The 15,612-nt window shown below is 40.1% G+C and overlaps 1 protein-coding gene across 1 annotated transcript in view; it reads right to left on the reverse strand.

Moving 5' to 3' along the window:
* The window catches only part of ceacam8l (carcinoembryonic antigen-related cell adhesion molecule 8-like), a 52,523-nt gene that overhangs the window by 17,317 nt on the left and 19,594 nt on the right, over positions 1-15,612 (reverse strand). Inside the window, exons 2-5 of the mRNA XM_031905855.1 lie at positions 9,097-9,447; positions 5,848-6,114; positions 4,600-4,854; positions 74-197 (exon numbers count right to left, since the gene is read on the reverse strand). Coding sequence (XP_031761715.1) covers positions 74-197; positions 4,600-4,854; positions 5,848-6,114; positions 9,097-9,447 — 997 coding nt within the window. The remainder of the gene's footprint in view (positions 1-73; positions 198-4,599; positions 4,855-5,847; positions 6,115-9,096; positions 9,448-15,612) is intronic.

The following is a 15,612-nucleotide window of genomic DNA, read 5'->3' on the forward strand; positions in this document are numbered from 1 at the left end:
AAAGTAATTGAAAGAATACCCCCCCCCCCTCATATGATGACCTCTTTCTGTTTCATGTGTAGGTAGCACTTACCTGTGACGTCTTCGTATGCCGAGCAGGAAAATTAATGCAGCGACTAGAGCAATAACAAGTATGATAGCAATCGCAATGCCAGCTATAGGCCCTGGTCCAATGGGATTGTCACTGGGGTTATAATCTGAAAGAAAGAAAAAATGATATTTTCAAACATTTGAACAATGATATTTTTGCTTTCATGCCCGCTATTTATACATAGTGGTACAGGTGGTACAGTACAATCTTGGAAAAAGAAGGATGGTGCTTACTAGAGAATGTTAGTAAGAAGGAAATAGAAAAAGGTGTGGTTTAGTGGATTAGGGGTGTGGCTAGACATAGCCTAGCGAAATATGGGTGTGGCCGATAATCCACAATGATGTTTTGCATAAAGTTAATCTAAAATCCATAAGCCATAAATGTGATCTCCTGCCTAATTATCTTCTAGTAAAATATATATCCTTATGGCTTAGGGGGGCACTAGGCATTTACCTCTTTTGCTTATCCCTAGCTCCTGGCGTTCTTTAACTTTAGTGAAAGCCGACTGTGGGGGAGGGCGATTAAACAAGCTCTGAGCAAGGGGGGGATTTGGCACAATGTCACCCCCTACTCATTCCCCACTCCGCATCTGGCATGCAAGGGTGGGAACCATCGGGGGTTCAACTCGAGCTTACCTTATTTGAAATTTATGACAAAATGCACTGAAAGTAACATTTCTCAGTAAGGTGAATGATAAAAAGCAAATGTAAATATAAACACATGTCAGTTGCTCAGTATACTTATCACTGCCCAATATTTTTTAATAAGGTCGAGGATCATTAAAAATCCATCCCAGGAGCAACACAAGCATAAACACAGTTCTTGGGGTGCCAAATAAGGCCAATTATTGGCTATTTGGTAGCCTCTATGTGGACTGACAGCCTGCCATCAAGTCAGGAATTAAAAAAAAACACCCACTTTGAGACCCCTGAGAGCAACATCCAAGGGGTTGGTGAGCAACATGTTGGAGATCATTGCAACAGAGATCTTTACTTCCTTTGGATTACTATACCTTAAATTTGCGAAAACATTAAAACTAGGGATGTACAGAACCCAGTATTTTGGGTTCTGCCAAACCGCCGAATCCAACCGAATCCGAATTAGCATATGTTAATTAGGATACTGTAGGGCTTAAAATTTAATAAATAATAAATTTCCCCCCCCTAACCTTTAACCCTTCCAAATGCTAATTCGAAGATGCTAATTTATGTTAATTATGATTCGGATTCGGTTCGGCCAGGACCGCGGATTCGGCCAAAACCGAACCCTGCTCAAAAAGGCCGAATCCTAGCCAAATACCGAACTTAATCCTGGATTCGGTGCATCCCTAATTAACACATTGTTATTATTAATTAAAATTTTGAATTATCTGCTTCAAATTAGGGCTTATTTATATCTGCAAATACAGGGAGAAAAGTGCAATATCAAGTGCAATCGCCATGTTTTTTCCCACAATACAGTTTTTTTCCCCAGAATTACAGCGTAATTGTGGTAGCAAGGGGACATTGGGGTATATATTGGGTATATATTTCCTATGTGTAAGAAATGGAGAGAGGAAGTTCGCTGTCACGAAACGCGTAAGACCTCAAGCTGTGTTTTTTAGATGTGCAAATAAAGGTTGATTGATTTTAATATCACCTGTTGCGGCTTTTTTATGCTGACCTGGAGTGCACTACCAATGTGTGAAGTTTTGTAGCAAGGGGACATTGTGCCTGATGCAGCTGCGCTACTACTTTCGCAATTGTGTCTGATTCATGAAACTGAATGCAACAGTTCTCACTTCTGTGCTGAAGCACAAAAATTTTTTGATGTTCGGTGTATGAGCAACATCTGTGCAGGTTGTTTACGCACAAGTGTACTGCACCTATTGGCGCTGTGTGCTAAGGAAAGCTGGAGCCACCCCTTGGTCAGAAGGTTACAGAAGCCCCAGGGTTCCCATGCGTCAATAGGCCCAGCAGCGCTCAAACCGATATTAAATCCAGGAAGGACTGCGCAGCGTCAAGAACAACTATACGGAAGTGCAAAGAGCGCATTTTGAAGTACCTATAGCGAATGGGGATTAACGCACAACTCACTGCGCGAAAAAGGGTGGGAGCGCAAAGTAAATGACTTTTATGGACTCTATGGCAGATGCCTTCCTGTAATTCTGGATAATCGGTTTCAGGATAACAAAAACAGAAACATAATTGGAAAACAAAACCAGAAAATAAATATGATGAAGTTTAATGATTTAATCTGCTCATTATAACAATGATGATGACAATGACCACCCAGGACAAAGTAATGCCGCATCTTACACAAACTCAATACACAAACTGTATTAATAAAGCAACATAATGATGTCAAAAAAGGTGGCTGGCAGGCAGGCAAATAATATTAAACTTCCCTGTATATAATCCTTCTAATTAAACTACAATATGATACAATTACAGTAAGGCTGCTGCCCCACAGAGCAAGTTCATTGCCCACGCTAGATCTCTGCTATTGGAGGAAACAAAGTGCTCCGAAATGCATTTCCACCAGCAACAATAGGAGTCGCTGGAGGAAAGGCCTATGTATTGCTTCGGAAAGCCAAAGAGGCACATCCACCCGCAACTCCTGTTGTTACCGGTGGAATGCAGGCGCATCAAATAGCAGAGATCTATCATGGGCGACTAACTCGCTCCGTGGGCATTAGCGTACGTGTAGCTCACAGACAACAGATTACATCCCAGAAAAGAACTATGGTAAATCTTTAAATGTAACAGAAATTAGTAATCAAAAAGGAATAATTTATATTTTTATGTTTGAATTGAACTAATGATATCTCAACTGCACAAACAACTGGTCATGTAGTTAATTACATCAGTTGCATCAATTACAGTTACATGGAACATGTAAAATAATACAACCAATGTAAAAGTACACACATGTGAAAGGCAGATGGTTACCCTTACAGATTGTACGTTTAATACAATTAAACTTAAATATACTATTTATATATAATAAATATTACATTTTATTTTTTGCATTATGGAAAGTCACAGTATATTTAAAGGGGTGGTTCACATTTAAGTATGCTATACAATGGCCTTTTCCTAGCAACTTTGCAATTTCTTCTCATTTATGTTTTATTGTCTTTTAATTATTCTTCTTTCTATGCTTCAGTTTTTAAATGGGGGCCACTGACCCTGAAAGCTAAAAAACTATTGCTCTGTGAGGCTACAAATGTATTATTATTGTTACTTTTTATTCTTTATCTTTCTACTCAGTTCCTCTCTTACTCATATCCCAGTCTTTCATTCAAACCACTGCCTGGTTGCTAAGGTAAACAAGACCCTAGCGGCGAGATAGCTGCTAAAATTCCAATTGGTAGAGCTGCTGAATAAAAAGCTAAATCAATGAAAACCCACACACACAAAAAAAAATGAACAAATGAATTACAAAGGTGAGCTATACATTTCTGAGATAATGAAAGGTCAGTAAAAGTGTGGCATTGAGAGCCACTGGAGTTATACACAATTCTTTGCCACTATAATTTGTCAGACAACTTCAGTGGGTCAAGGTATATCGAGCACAGTTTCCAATAAAAACCCAATATGAGGTATGAGCCTGGTGTAAAAAATTGAGGTATTTATAAATACACTATATTATGCCAATTAGCCCTTTGTAATCAGTGATTTTAGTGATCATCCTTATATGCATAGGGATAACAACAGAGCTTTAGGGTCGTGGCAGGCAGGGAGATTAGTCGCCCGCAATCGCATACGCAGTGCCTTGAGAGGAAACTTCTGAGATTTCGGCGCCGTGTATGCGATCCCACCAGCAATTTACATTCTCACAAGAGGCATCGCATTTTGGGGAGATTAGTCGCCCGCAACAAGGGAGATTTGTCGCGGGCGACTAATCTTCCTGTCTGCCATGGCCCTTAGGGTGAAGACACACAGAGCTACTAGTATCAGCTACTTGTCATGGCTACTAAAATAGACAATGCTGATCACTTACTGATAATTATCTCTATGTGTGTTTTAGCAGAGACAGTTATTGTCAATATTGTCAATGGAAGGGGATTTTCTGGAGTTCAGTAGCTGTGTGCTAACCTTAGAACTACAGGTATAGGATTTCTTATCTAGACTGCTTTGGACCTGGGGTTTTCCAGCTAAGGGATCTTTGTATAATGTGGGTCTCTATACCTTAAGTCTGCTAAAAAATCATGTAAAGATTAAACAAAGCCAATATGGATTTATGCAGCTTAGTTACTACAGAGAAAATGGAAAGCATTTTTAAACATTAGATTTGCTAAAAATGGAGTCAATGAGAGATGGCCTTCCTGTAACTCAGAGCTTTAAGGATATCGGGTTCCAGAATAAGGGATCCCATACCTGTACACTGTTTGTTTTACACTATTACTGTGTACTTTACACACCTTTATAGCAAATGCCTCTATAAGTGCCTGGCTGGAGCCTGTGTATCTTTTCTGTATACATGCTGTGTATTTGCTAAAGGGCAGTGCCGGGTATCAGACTTACCATTCACAGACACATATACAGAGGTTTCCCGCGAGAGCTTTGTCACTGAATTAGTCCCTATACAGGTATAATTTCCTGCACTCTCAGGTGTGGCCTGTTGGATGTACAGGGTGTTAGTCTGTGATTCCAAATTAGTCCCATTGAATTTCCACTGGTAGGTTGGTGCAGGAACAGAATCAGCAGAACATTCTAATGAGGTGGAGTACCCAGAAGTCACTTGTAGTGTTCCTTTAATTTTCAGATTTTCTGGGCCATCTGCAATAAGAAGAGACCCACATATAATAAAACAAGTGGAACAAGGTGAAATGAGGTACAACTCCCATATATTAGAAATAAGCACAGAATATGAGTGAAATGGTGAAAGTATCACTATATACCACTCATCAACTCTTCAGATTCAGAGAACTGGGTGCTTTAATAGCAACGGCTCAAAATGACGAATGGTAAGTTTGAGAGTTAAGCAGCTCAGTAGTACCTTAAAATCCTGGTCATACCAGCCAGGTAATAGAAATGGAATATCAAAGCATGAAGAAGGGAGTTCTCAACCTTTCATAAACTTCCCACTTAATACCTAAGTTGCAAAATGTAAGATGCCTTTAAGGTGCTTCTGCTTGATAAGCTACTCATTCTACTCATCAGCTGACTCCATAGGCTTCTTATAGAGTCATTAGCACAAACGAATTGCTGTCTTACTGGACAAGGCACTAAACCTACTAGGGTCTGGGCATATTCCCTGGTCATGAGAGAAAAGCTCTATAAATATAACACTTGTGTATTCGGCCACATAAACCTATAATATAAATGTTAATAAATGTCTAATAAAAATGTTTTTTGTGCTACTGAATGTATTGACTCTGTGGTTTGATTAACTATACTGGATGATTCCTATTAATTCCTTTTCATATTCTTGAATTACTGGCTTAATATTTCTAAAATTCTAATGCAAGGAGCAGTGCATACATGTGTTCTGGATGAGTTGTGCAGGGGTACAGGGGGCACAGGGGTACAGTGTTGTATATTTTTGCATGAGCTATAGGAGTCAGTAACATTTTCACTGAATATAGAGAAACCAAAGCAAGAAGTCAATTAATGTAATGTAACTGCAAACCATTTTTGTGAATTGTTTATATGTACATGTTAACTGTTCTGTCTCTATTCTGTAAAGCGCTGCGTAAACTGATGGCACTATATAAATAATAATAATAATTATTATTATTTAGGTTCTAAAATCAAACAGTCATTACTTACAGTTTACAGTTAATGTGTAGGGATCACTGATAATCTTACTGACGGCATTTGAAGCCTCACATCGATATTGGCCGGTATCTGAGCGAGAGATCCTGGGGAAAGTGAGAGTCCTGTTATCTGCAGACAGAGTCAGCCCGGGAGGGAGAGGGACACCATTCTTGCTCCAAAGGATCTGTTCTGCATTATTTGCACTGCATGTGAGGGTGACTGGCTGATTCTCCTGGGGTTCCTTATTGTCTGTGCTGATCCCTGAGGAACTGACAGGCTCTGTAGGTACAAACAGCACAAGACTATCAAATCATAGTGGGAGAACACATTAAGGATTTAGGAAAAAGATAATTTTATTAACTGCACAACAACCAAATCAAATAAAACATGTTTATAAACATATAATACACCAAGATTTGTAACAATATAATTTGTTTCTATAACAACTTTTGCCTGTACAGGAATATCACTTGATATAACATGCTATATTGTGGACGATGATGGAAGATGCTTTTGAGATGATTGTGGCTTCCAGATGACCAGTGTTATATATTCCACTACTTCTTCTTTTGGTTCTTTTGTGTGAACAGGGAATCTGAACCACAGAGTTTCATTGCTGAAAGGCAAACTGGATTTCAGTCAAAAGAAACAAAAATCAGTAGATAGTTAATGGCCTCCATTCTGCCCATTAGCACACTTGAGGAGGTGTAGAACCAGGCTGTAAATTCAACACTGCTGGTATCTGTCGTCCAAACTTCATGTCCCAAAAAATTTTGTATATAATCTCAACTGTGAACTGTAAAGCCTTCTGTGCTGTTACATGGTATTTTCTTGGGTGGGCAAAATAATGCACGTTTGTCCACAAGAAAGGATTCCCACAAACAGTTTGGGAAAATATTCAATCTTTTAGACGGTTCTCCACAAGGGTTTTTTAAAGAACTTGACTTAAAAAATGAACGATATACCAGAGCATTTGTGTAAACCTGCTGATAGAAGGTCCCACAGTTGCAAATACAAATGATCAACCTTTGCCACTGGCAAATTGTTTTGTGAAACTTACATGAGATTTAGCTGCAAAAGAATCGCAGTTGCGTAAAAAAAGGCACGATTGTGTCAAAAAAGGCTCCGGTTGCACAAAAAAAGGCGCATAAACAAAAGTTGCACGAAACCCGCATTTTGAGAATGTTCCATTGTTTCTGAAATCCAGGGCCCCAATAGCAAAAGATATTTACTGACCCCCTGATTGTTTGAGAAGTGACCTACAGTCACCCCTGTTGTATATCTCATGACACTGGCACTACAGTTGTATCATGTATTATTTTGTTTTTAAAGTTATTTGAGAAGCTCTACGGAATGGTAGATCAGGTAATATGAGAAAGATTAAGAAGTGGAGTTGTTGTGTTACTGAAAAGACCACCTTTGTATTTTATAAGGGGCTGAAAGAAGTTGTATTGCAATGGTCATGCTTCACTACAAGAAGTAGCCAATTAGTGTGTTTTAGCAGAGACAATTCTTAGAGTTGTCTATGGCACGGAAATTTTCTGGTGTTTTGTAGCTGCAACAATTAGCTGACTACAAGAAGCACTGTGTGTCATAGCCGTAAAAGTATTAGGTACAGGTATGGGATCTGTTATTCAGAATTCCCAAGCATATTTCAAGACATGATCAAGGGTTAAACCAATCTGTGTAAATGTGGCTCCATGTTCTTTGCTCCCACTTGGTTTAAAGCTGGGAGCTTTAAACCAAGTGTTTCTATCAAAGAACAACAAAACAGCAGTATAACCTCCCTCCTAAAATTTGAGTCCAGTGTAATATAATGAAGCAAAAATGACACAATTACTGTATCTACTATGTAATACAACAGTTTGTACTGGTGATCGGCATTTTCACTGGTGAGGTTTCTGTAACTAATTTTGTGTAAAAATTTCGTGGAAATTTACCGAAAACCACAGAATTTTAACGAAATTTTTGCATACACTGCAAAATGTTCTATAATTTTTAAAAGATACAAAGTTATCTCAAAATGTTTAGTTACATCAGTATCAAGATTGCAAAAACTGAAATTGCAACAACAGCAGTTGTTTTTTTCTGTAACTCCCTGCATCTTATGATAATGTGTTTCTGCACATCAGTATTAAATTCTTCAATTCTTAAAAAAAACAGCTGTGGTCTGTTTTTTTCTGTAACTCCTTGGATGACATAATGCTTTTGACCATCAGCATCAAGTTCTGCAATCCCCCATCAAGACTTACGGTCCTGTTTGTTTCTGTAACTCCCTGCACCCTATGATACAGTGTTTCTGCATGTTAGAATCAAGTTCTACAACAGTGGCTGTGTTTTTTTTCTCTCGCAGGTTGATAATGGATTGGAAAACTTGATACTGATATGTAGACAGACTGTATCATTAGATGCAGGGAGTTACAGAAAAAAACAACACTAGTCGCTGTTAGAATTAGAACTGTACATCTTATAATGCACAGTTTATATACTGTAGCTTCCAAAATGGACTAATAAATGCAGGAAATTACACAGATGAAAGTTCAAAATTGCAGATCTGGGAACAGGGAGACACAGAAGCAGGAAGGTAGGAGGGGTTTCCCTGCTACTGCACAGTTACTGCTGTGACCACTTCCTGTCATAGAATTAAGAGACACGCCCACCCCTCATTTTAGTCTAGCTTCTGACCTGAGAGGTTCTCTGTGCAGTTCTGATATAATTACAGATTTAGTCAGTAATGCATTCAAGTATGCATTCAAAACCTTTTTTTTTCTGCATGATTACATATTTTAAAGATGGGTGAATAATGTAACTGAATATAAATATTATGTAAAATGTCTCCTTTAACAAGATAAGTTTGCCAAAAATATTATGTTTTAAATCTGGAAAGCATCTCTTAATTTTAACATAAGCTAAGACAAATAATAATAATGATAAATCATTTGTGCATGAAATTCAGGCTACCAGGTTTACAAATAGTCCTGTACACATTGTACCTTGCAATAGTAATTCAGTCCTAGATTATATCATACCTAAATTATATCATATTGACGCAATCCCTTTCAGCAACTTAGGCCCTCACCCCCTAAGAACACAACACGGTGTTCACCACATCGTACGTGCGTGCAGGGGCGGGGTTAGGGGAGGTGCGCACCTGCACATTGAGAAGTCCGTGATTGGGGTGGGGGGCCCCGGAGGTGACAGCATCAGTGTACCTTTGCACTAGTTCAGTAAATTAGCTGTATAAAGTGATACATTACTCACCATAAACTGGCAGGGAAACTGTATCTTGTGTTGTACTCTCAGCAGTATACATCAGCACTGTGTAATTCCCCTGGTCTGTAGGAACAAGGCCTGAGATCTGCAATGAGCCATTTGGGAGCCAATTGGCACGAGGGAAATACTGAGGCCCTTTTGTCACTGAGTTTGCAGATGGAATAACACTGAATATTTGGTTATTGGTATCTGCACTTGAACCTTTATACCAGCTGAACTGCCGTATGGTGCCAGTGACCCCAGTGACGCTCAGGGTAACAGACTGACTAACCACCGGGTACTGAGGGATCAGCTGAACCCCAATTCCATGGGCTCCATCCATCCAAGCACTGAGGGAAACTGAAAAAGAAAAATGAATATATTAGAAAATATCTGGGGTTGCACTTTGGAAGCACATTCTGTATGAGAACATACAGAAAGGATTAACATGCACCTGTCCAAAAGTACAGGCGTTTGTATGTTGTGTTTCCAAACATTTTGTTGCACAACTGCTAAGAGAAATCTGGTGACAAAGGGACATTTTTACAAAAAGGAGAAAATCCATCTCGTCTATCTCCTCTAAAGTTCCATCAGTACATTGGCCGTATTTTCATGCCAAGATCACGTACTTGCTAAATATCATAATTACAACAAGAAAAATATGCCATGTAATGTGGATGTATCAGCCAGTGAGCATTATATGTAAACATCGCTATGGCAGCTTATAACCGCTTACCCAATATCTCACTATACAGCTGTGATGGTTAATAATGCTGTAAGCAATCATGCAATGGTGTAGGAGGGACATATATAAGCATTGAGGATTTGACATAGATAATAAGATGCTAGTGTGGCTGCTATAACTGCTGGATTTAATTATTTTAAGTAACAATAATTAGTCCTAAGGGCCTTAATGAAACTCTTTTTGTACAGTAGTGTAGCCCTATCATTTCAGCAACATTTGCTATATTTCTTGCATCCTAGATTGCTAATAAAGGTGTATACAGATTTTACTCCACACACTCCCTACACATGGTTCCCCTCAGTGACTTATAATATCTTTATATTTTACAATAGGGGTAATTTATTCATACCTCCCAACATTTGAAAAATGTAAAGAGGGACAAAAAAAAATGCTGTGCATAGTGCAGCGCAACCTTTTTGACCACACCCCCTAAATACCACTCCCATTTTACAAAATATGGCAAGTTATTTAAAATTTAAAGACATTTCTGGGTGTTTTGGGGTCTTATTTTATGTTTTATTACAGTTTTGCCCTATAATCTGCAAGTCTCAGTTCCCCCAAGAGACCTGTTTAGCTTATTAGCTACAATTGTATATAAGTGCAGGTGTGGCTTGTTAAGTTTTCTGGGCTCTCTGCCAAAAGCTACTTATTTAATTAAGTTTGAGAAACTTTGTATCTTTTTTAGCATTCAGTGCAGGAGATCAAAGGAAAATGGGGGACTATTCAGAAAGAATCTGGGACTGCGGGCTGAGCTGTTAAAATCGGGACTGTCCTGCGAAAATTGGGCCGTTGGGAGGTATGGTATATACACACACAAACACAGCTCTTAATCAGGGATGGCAAGAAACTGGCCCTGGTAACTTTTTAGAGCAGAATTTTAGTTTTTTAAACTTCTAGTCTTAGGGGCACATTTACTAACCCACGAACGGGCCGAATGCGTCCGATTGCGTTTTTTTCGTAATGATCGGTATTTTGCGATTTTTTCGGAAAATTATCGCGACTTTTTCGTTACCAATACGATTTGCGCGAAAAAACGCGAGTTTTTCGTAGCCATTCCGAAAGCTGCGCAAAATCTGGCAATTTTTTCGTAGCGTTAAAACTTGCGCGAAAAGTTGCGATTTTTTCGTAGCGTTACAACTTGCGCGAAACATTGCGCCTTTTAAGTTTTAACGCTACGAAAAAGGCGCAAATTTTAACGCTATGAAAAAATCGCCAGTTTTTGCGCAACTTTTGGAATGGCTACGAAAAACTCGCGTTTTTTCGCGCAAATCGTATTGGTAACGAAAAAGTCGCGATAATTTCCGAAAAGTCGTAAAGGCGCCGAAAAAATCGCAAAAAATACGAAAAAGTCGCAAAATGTTCGTTTTCCAATCGGAATTTTTCCAATTCGGATTCGAATTCGTGTCTTAGTAAATCAGCCCCTTAGTGTGGGAGAGGACAGGACTCATTTTTTTTTTTTTATAAACAGTTACTGCTTGCCTAAGTACTCAGCAAACATTTGTGCTTAGTTAAGTTAACTTTACATATGTAGTAGAATGTCCATTTCTTAGCAACTTTTCTTTTTTTATTTTTTTCATGATTTCTTAATTATTTCCTTTATTCTCCCTCTTTTCATTTTTCAAATGGGGGTCAATCATACCAGCAGCAAAAAATCAATTTCTCTGGGAGGCTACAATTTTATTACTTTTATTACTTATCTTGCTATTCAGCCCTCTTTTTTTCATCTTCCAGTCTGCTGGGTTGCTATGGTAAATTGGACCCTTGCAACCACCTAGTTGTTTTGCATGTATAGTACATTCAATTTAAGCTCTCTTTGACCTGCCATGGGTGCCTGAAAAAGAGTGTGGGGGGCACATAGTTAGTGCAGAGAGTGTTATTGTGGTGCTAAAATGAATCACTTCAGTTTCCCTTTGCAGTCATTCAGAAAGTAGTTTAGATTAGCTGACTTAACATGTAACAGTGAAAAAAGATCTGATTGCTGCATGTGAGGAGCGCTCAGCACTGCATCAAAATGGAGGCACCCATGGGCGTCACGCAGTTCACGGTGCTGGCGTGGTGACATCAGCATGCATGTGCCTGATGTCATCACATTGCGTCCGGCATCAAAGTTCAAAATAAATACGCCCTGAGAACCCAGGTTCAATGCCCGAGTATTGGTTTAACTCCTGAGTGTTCCTGACACCAATATATTTCCTAATTGACTGATTTCTGGCTCTTGACCTTCCTGATTCGACTCCTATGACTGACAGCTGCCTGCCCAGATCTTTTGCCAGGAAACGATTACAAACTTTCTTAACCCTTTGGTTACCACAAATCAGATTATTTCCTGCCAAGCCAGTGCACAAGCTTCCTCCTCAGTTCAGACACCAACCCATGAGTTGTTAGGCCCTGACAGTATACTCGGCCATGGACCCTATTGAGGAAGCTTATCCCGATATTGGAAAAAACCTTATGCAACATAGCAACCCGCATGGAGGCTTATGAAGTTCAGCAGGCTTGCATAGGGCAAGTCCTGAAAGCCCTACTCTCCCAGATGCCAGCCACTCCTTCAGTGTCTGGAAATCACATGGCTGCAGCAGTTCTGCCGCCCCCTGCAGCTACAATTAAAGGAGAAGGAAAGGTAAAAACTAAGTAAGCTACTAACTAAGTAAAAACTAAGGTCTATGTAAATACAGCCATAAACCATAAACAATCACATAAAAGCTGCTCTGAGTCTTCTATAAAAAGAAACACAGGATTTCCTTAGAAAAATCCTTCATGGTATGGCATGTTGCTCCTCTCTCCCCCTCCCTTCTCTGTCCTCCCCCTCCCCTCTCTGCTGTAATCGTTGCTACCAGCAGCCAAAGTACGGAAGTTACTGAGACCAAACTAAAATGGCAGCTGCTATCTTGAACACACAGAGGAACTTCTAGGGCTGTTAACTCAGATATAGAAGAGCTTTCTACAGAATAGCTTGCACTATTGTTTCTTTGATGCCCCTGTCCGTGTAGCTGCTGCTCATGCAGATTCGCCTAGGAGGCCGCGGTGCTAGCCAGTATGCCACTGAATTTAGTATTCTGGCCACAGAGACTGCCTGGAACAATGAGGCATATATGGCTGCTTTTTAGTAGGGGTTGTCTGACAAGTTAATGAGGTGTACGTGGCTGCTTTTTGGCAGGGGTTGTCTGACAAGTTAAAAGATAACCTCCAAGGAGCTTCCTAAACAGCTAGAGGATGTGATTGCTCTCAGTATCAAGATTGATACCCACCTTAGAGAGTGTCAAGCGGAGAAAGATTATTGCAAAAAGTTCCAGCCCATCCTGGCTCCACAATTTCAAAGATATCCAATCCAGAACTCTCCTCCTCAGGCCCCATCCAGAACCCCTAAGGAGCCTATGCAAGTCAGAAGGGCACATCTCTCTGAACAATAACAACTTCAGAGGCATTCAACTGTCCTGCTTGTACCGTGGTGACAAGGCTCACTTTCACAACAACTGCCCTCTCCAAAAGAATTCCCACAGATTTCTGCTCCCAGGGCAGTTCCAGCTGGCTTCTGGAACTGTTAACTGTAAAGCCCTCCTTGATTCAGGAGCTGCAGGGAATTTTATGGACTCTGGCTTTGCCAAGCATCTTGGTATTCCCCTTTTTCCTTTGTATACACCCTTGCGGGTTTTGGGGATTGACACCTGACCCTTGACATCCAAAATCATCTCTGAGACAATGGGGGGAACTACCTCTGACTGTAGGGTTTCTACATAAAGATAAATGATCCTTCCTCATTATCAATTGCCCTTCTGCTCCAGTGGTATTAGGTCTACCTTGGCTCCATCTACATAACCCAGTTATTGATTGGGCCATCAGCCAGATCTCCCACTGGAGTTCATATTGTCGCAAGAAGTGCCTGCCCCCCACATGTATCCACAGATTACCAATTGCCACTGTTGTACTTCAAGGCTTGCCCACGTAAGGACTTTTCGGATGTCTTCTGGAATAAGTCAGCTGAAACTCTTCCACATCACTGTCCCTGTGAACTGCCCCGTCAATCTCTTTCCTGGAACTATGTCCCATACCTATATTCTTTTTCCTGCTGAGACCCAAGCTGCGAAGGAGTCCATACAAGATAACCTCCAACATGGGTTCATACAGCCCTCTTCCTCTCCTGCTAGGGATGGCTTCTTCTTTCTGAAGAGGAAAGATGGTGGTCTTGACCTTGCATCGATTACAGGTACCTCAAAATGATAACCATTAAGAACCGTTACCCCCCATCTCTGAGCTGTTTGACCAACTAAAAGGGGTTAGGGTTTTCACTAAACTGGATCTTTGTGGGGCCTACAACCTGATCGGGATACGTGAGAGGGACGAGTGGAAGATGGACATTATTAGTCACAAGGTACCTAGAAGTGCTCACTCAATTGAGGCAAAATTCTCTTTACACTAAGCTGGAAAAGTGCATTTTGGGAGTCCCCAAGATTCCCTTCCTTTTCTATATCATCTCTCAGGAAGAGTTTAAAATGGATCCTGCCAAAGACAAGCATCAAATAGGAAGTTACACCCATGTGCTTACTTTTCTAAAAAATGTTATTCTTCCAAACAGAACTATGATATTGGGAACTGAGAGTTGCTCACTGTAAAGTTGGAAGAATGGCATCATCCCATCACCATCTTTACCGACCATACGGATCTAGAGTATATACAGACTCTTACTTTGCACGATTTAATTTTGTTATTACTTATCATCCAGCCTTCAAGAACAAGAGGCAGACACTCTCTCTAGAAGCTTTGTTCCTGAGGATCACCATAGCAAGGAATGTGATCCAATTATTCCCCCTACCAGGATTATCGCTTCCCTGCTGCCACAATTCGCTTCTCACATTCAGTCTGCTTAGTCTTCTGTACCTCCAGACACTCCAATTAGCACGGCTTACATTGTTCCAAACAAGCCAGGCATCCTGGTGTAAAAAAAAACCTTGGACTTGTTAAATCATCTTGCATTGTGGCCATCTATGCAGAAAGATATCAAAGACTTTGTTGCCTCTTGTTCCGTCTGTGCTTCTTCTAAGCCCGATGGCACTCCTTTATTCTCTGGCACCACATCTAAAATGACAGTTCTCAAAGCTACCACGTGGGTCTCGACGCCGTCGTGGTGACATCAGCAGGCAGGCAACTTACATCATGCCTGATACAAACAAAATAAGAACCCAGGTTCAATGCCCGAGTATAGGTTCCAGGCTCCTGAACCTTTCCGATTTCACTACAACTTTGACAGCCGCCTGCCCAGATTTTTTGCCTGGAAACAATTACAAACTTTCTTAACCCCTTGGTTACTGTGAACCAGATTATTTGCTGCCAAACCTGTGCATCAGATTCCTCCTTGGTCCCGACTCCAACCTATAAGCCGTTAGTCCTTGCACTGCACCGTTTCATTTCAACACCTATGTTTGGAAATTGGCCCTAGTGAATGAGGACTATGACAAATTTTCGAAAAGGCCCAATAGTCAATGACAGGTAGACTTGTGATATGTTCGAGGGAAACAACTACCAATGGTAACTAAATAATCTGGTCAATTTATTATACATGTCTTTGATTTTTTTCATTTATTTATATTTTCTGGATTTTAACAAATTAAGATTGATACGAAAGTACATAGAAAAGTAAGAAGAAAAGAGAGTAGCAAGAATCCTATGGTGGTCAAGCTTAAAGGAACAGTAACACCAAAAAATTCAAGTGTATAAAAGAAATTCCAATATAATGTACTGCTGCCCTGCACTGGTACAACTGGAGTGTTTGCCTCAGAAACACT

The sequence above is a fragment of the Xenopus tropicalis genome, chromosome 7 (genome assembly GCF_000004195.4).
Source record: "Xenopus tropicalis strain Nigerian chromosome 7, UCB_Xtro_10.0, whole genome shotgun sequence".
NCBI classification, from domain to species: Eukaryota; Metazoa; Chordata; class Amphibia; order Anura; family Pipidae; genus Xenopus; species Xenopus tropicalis.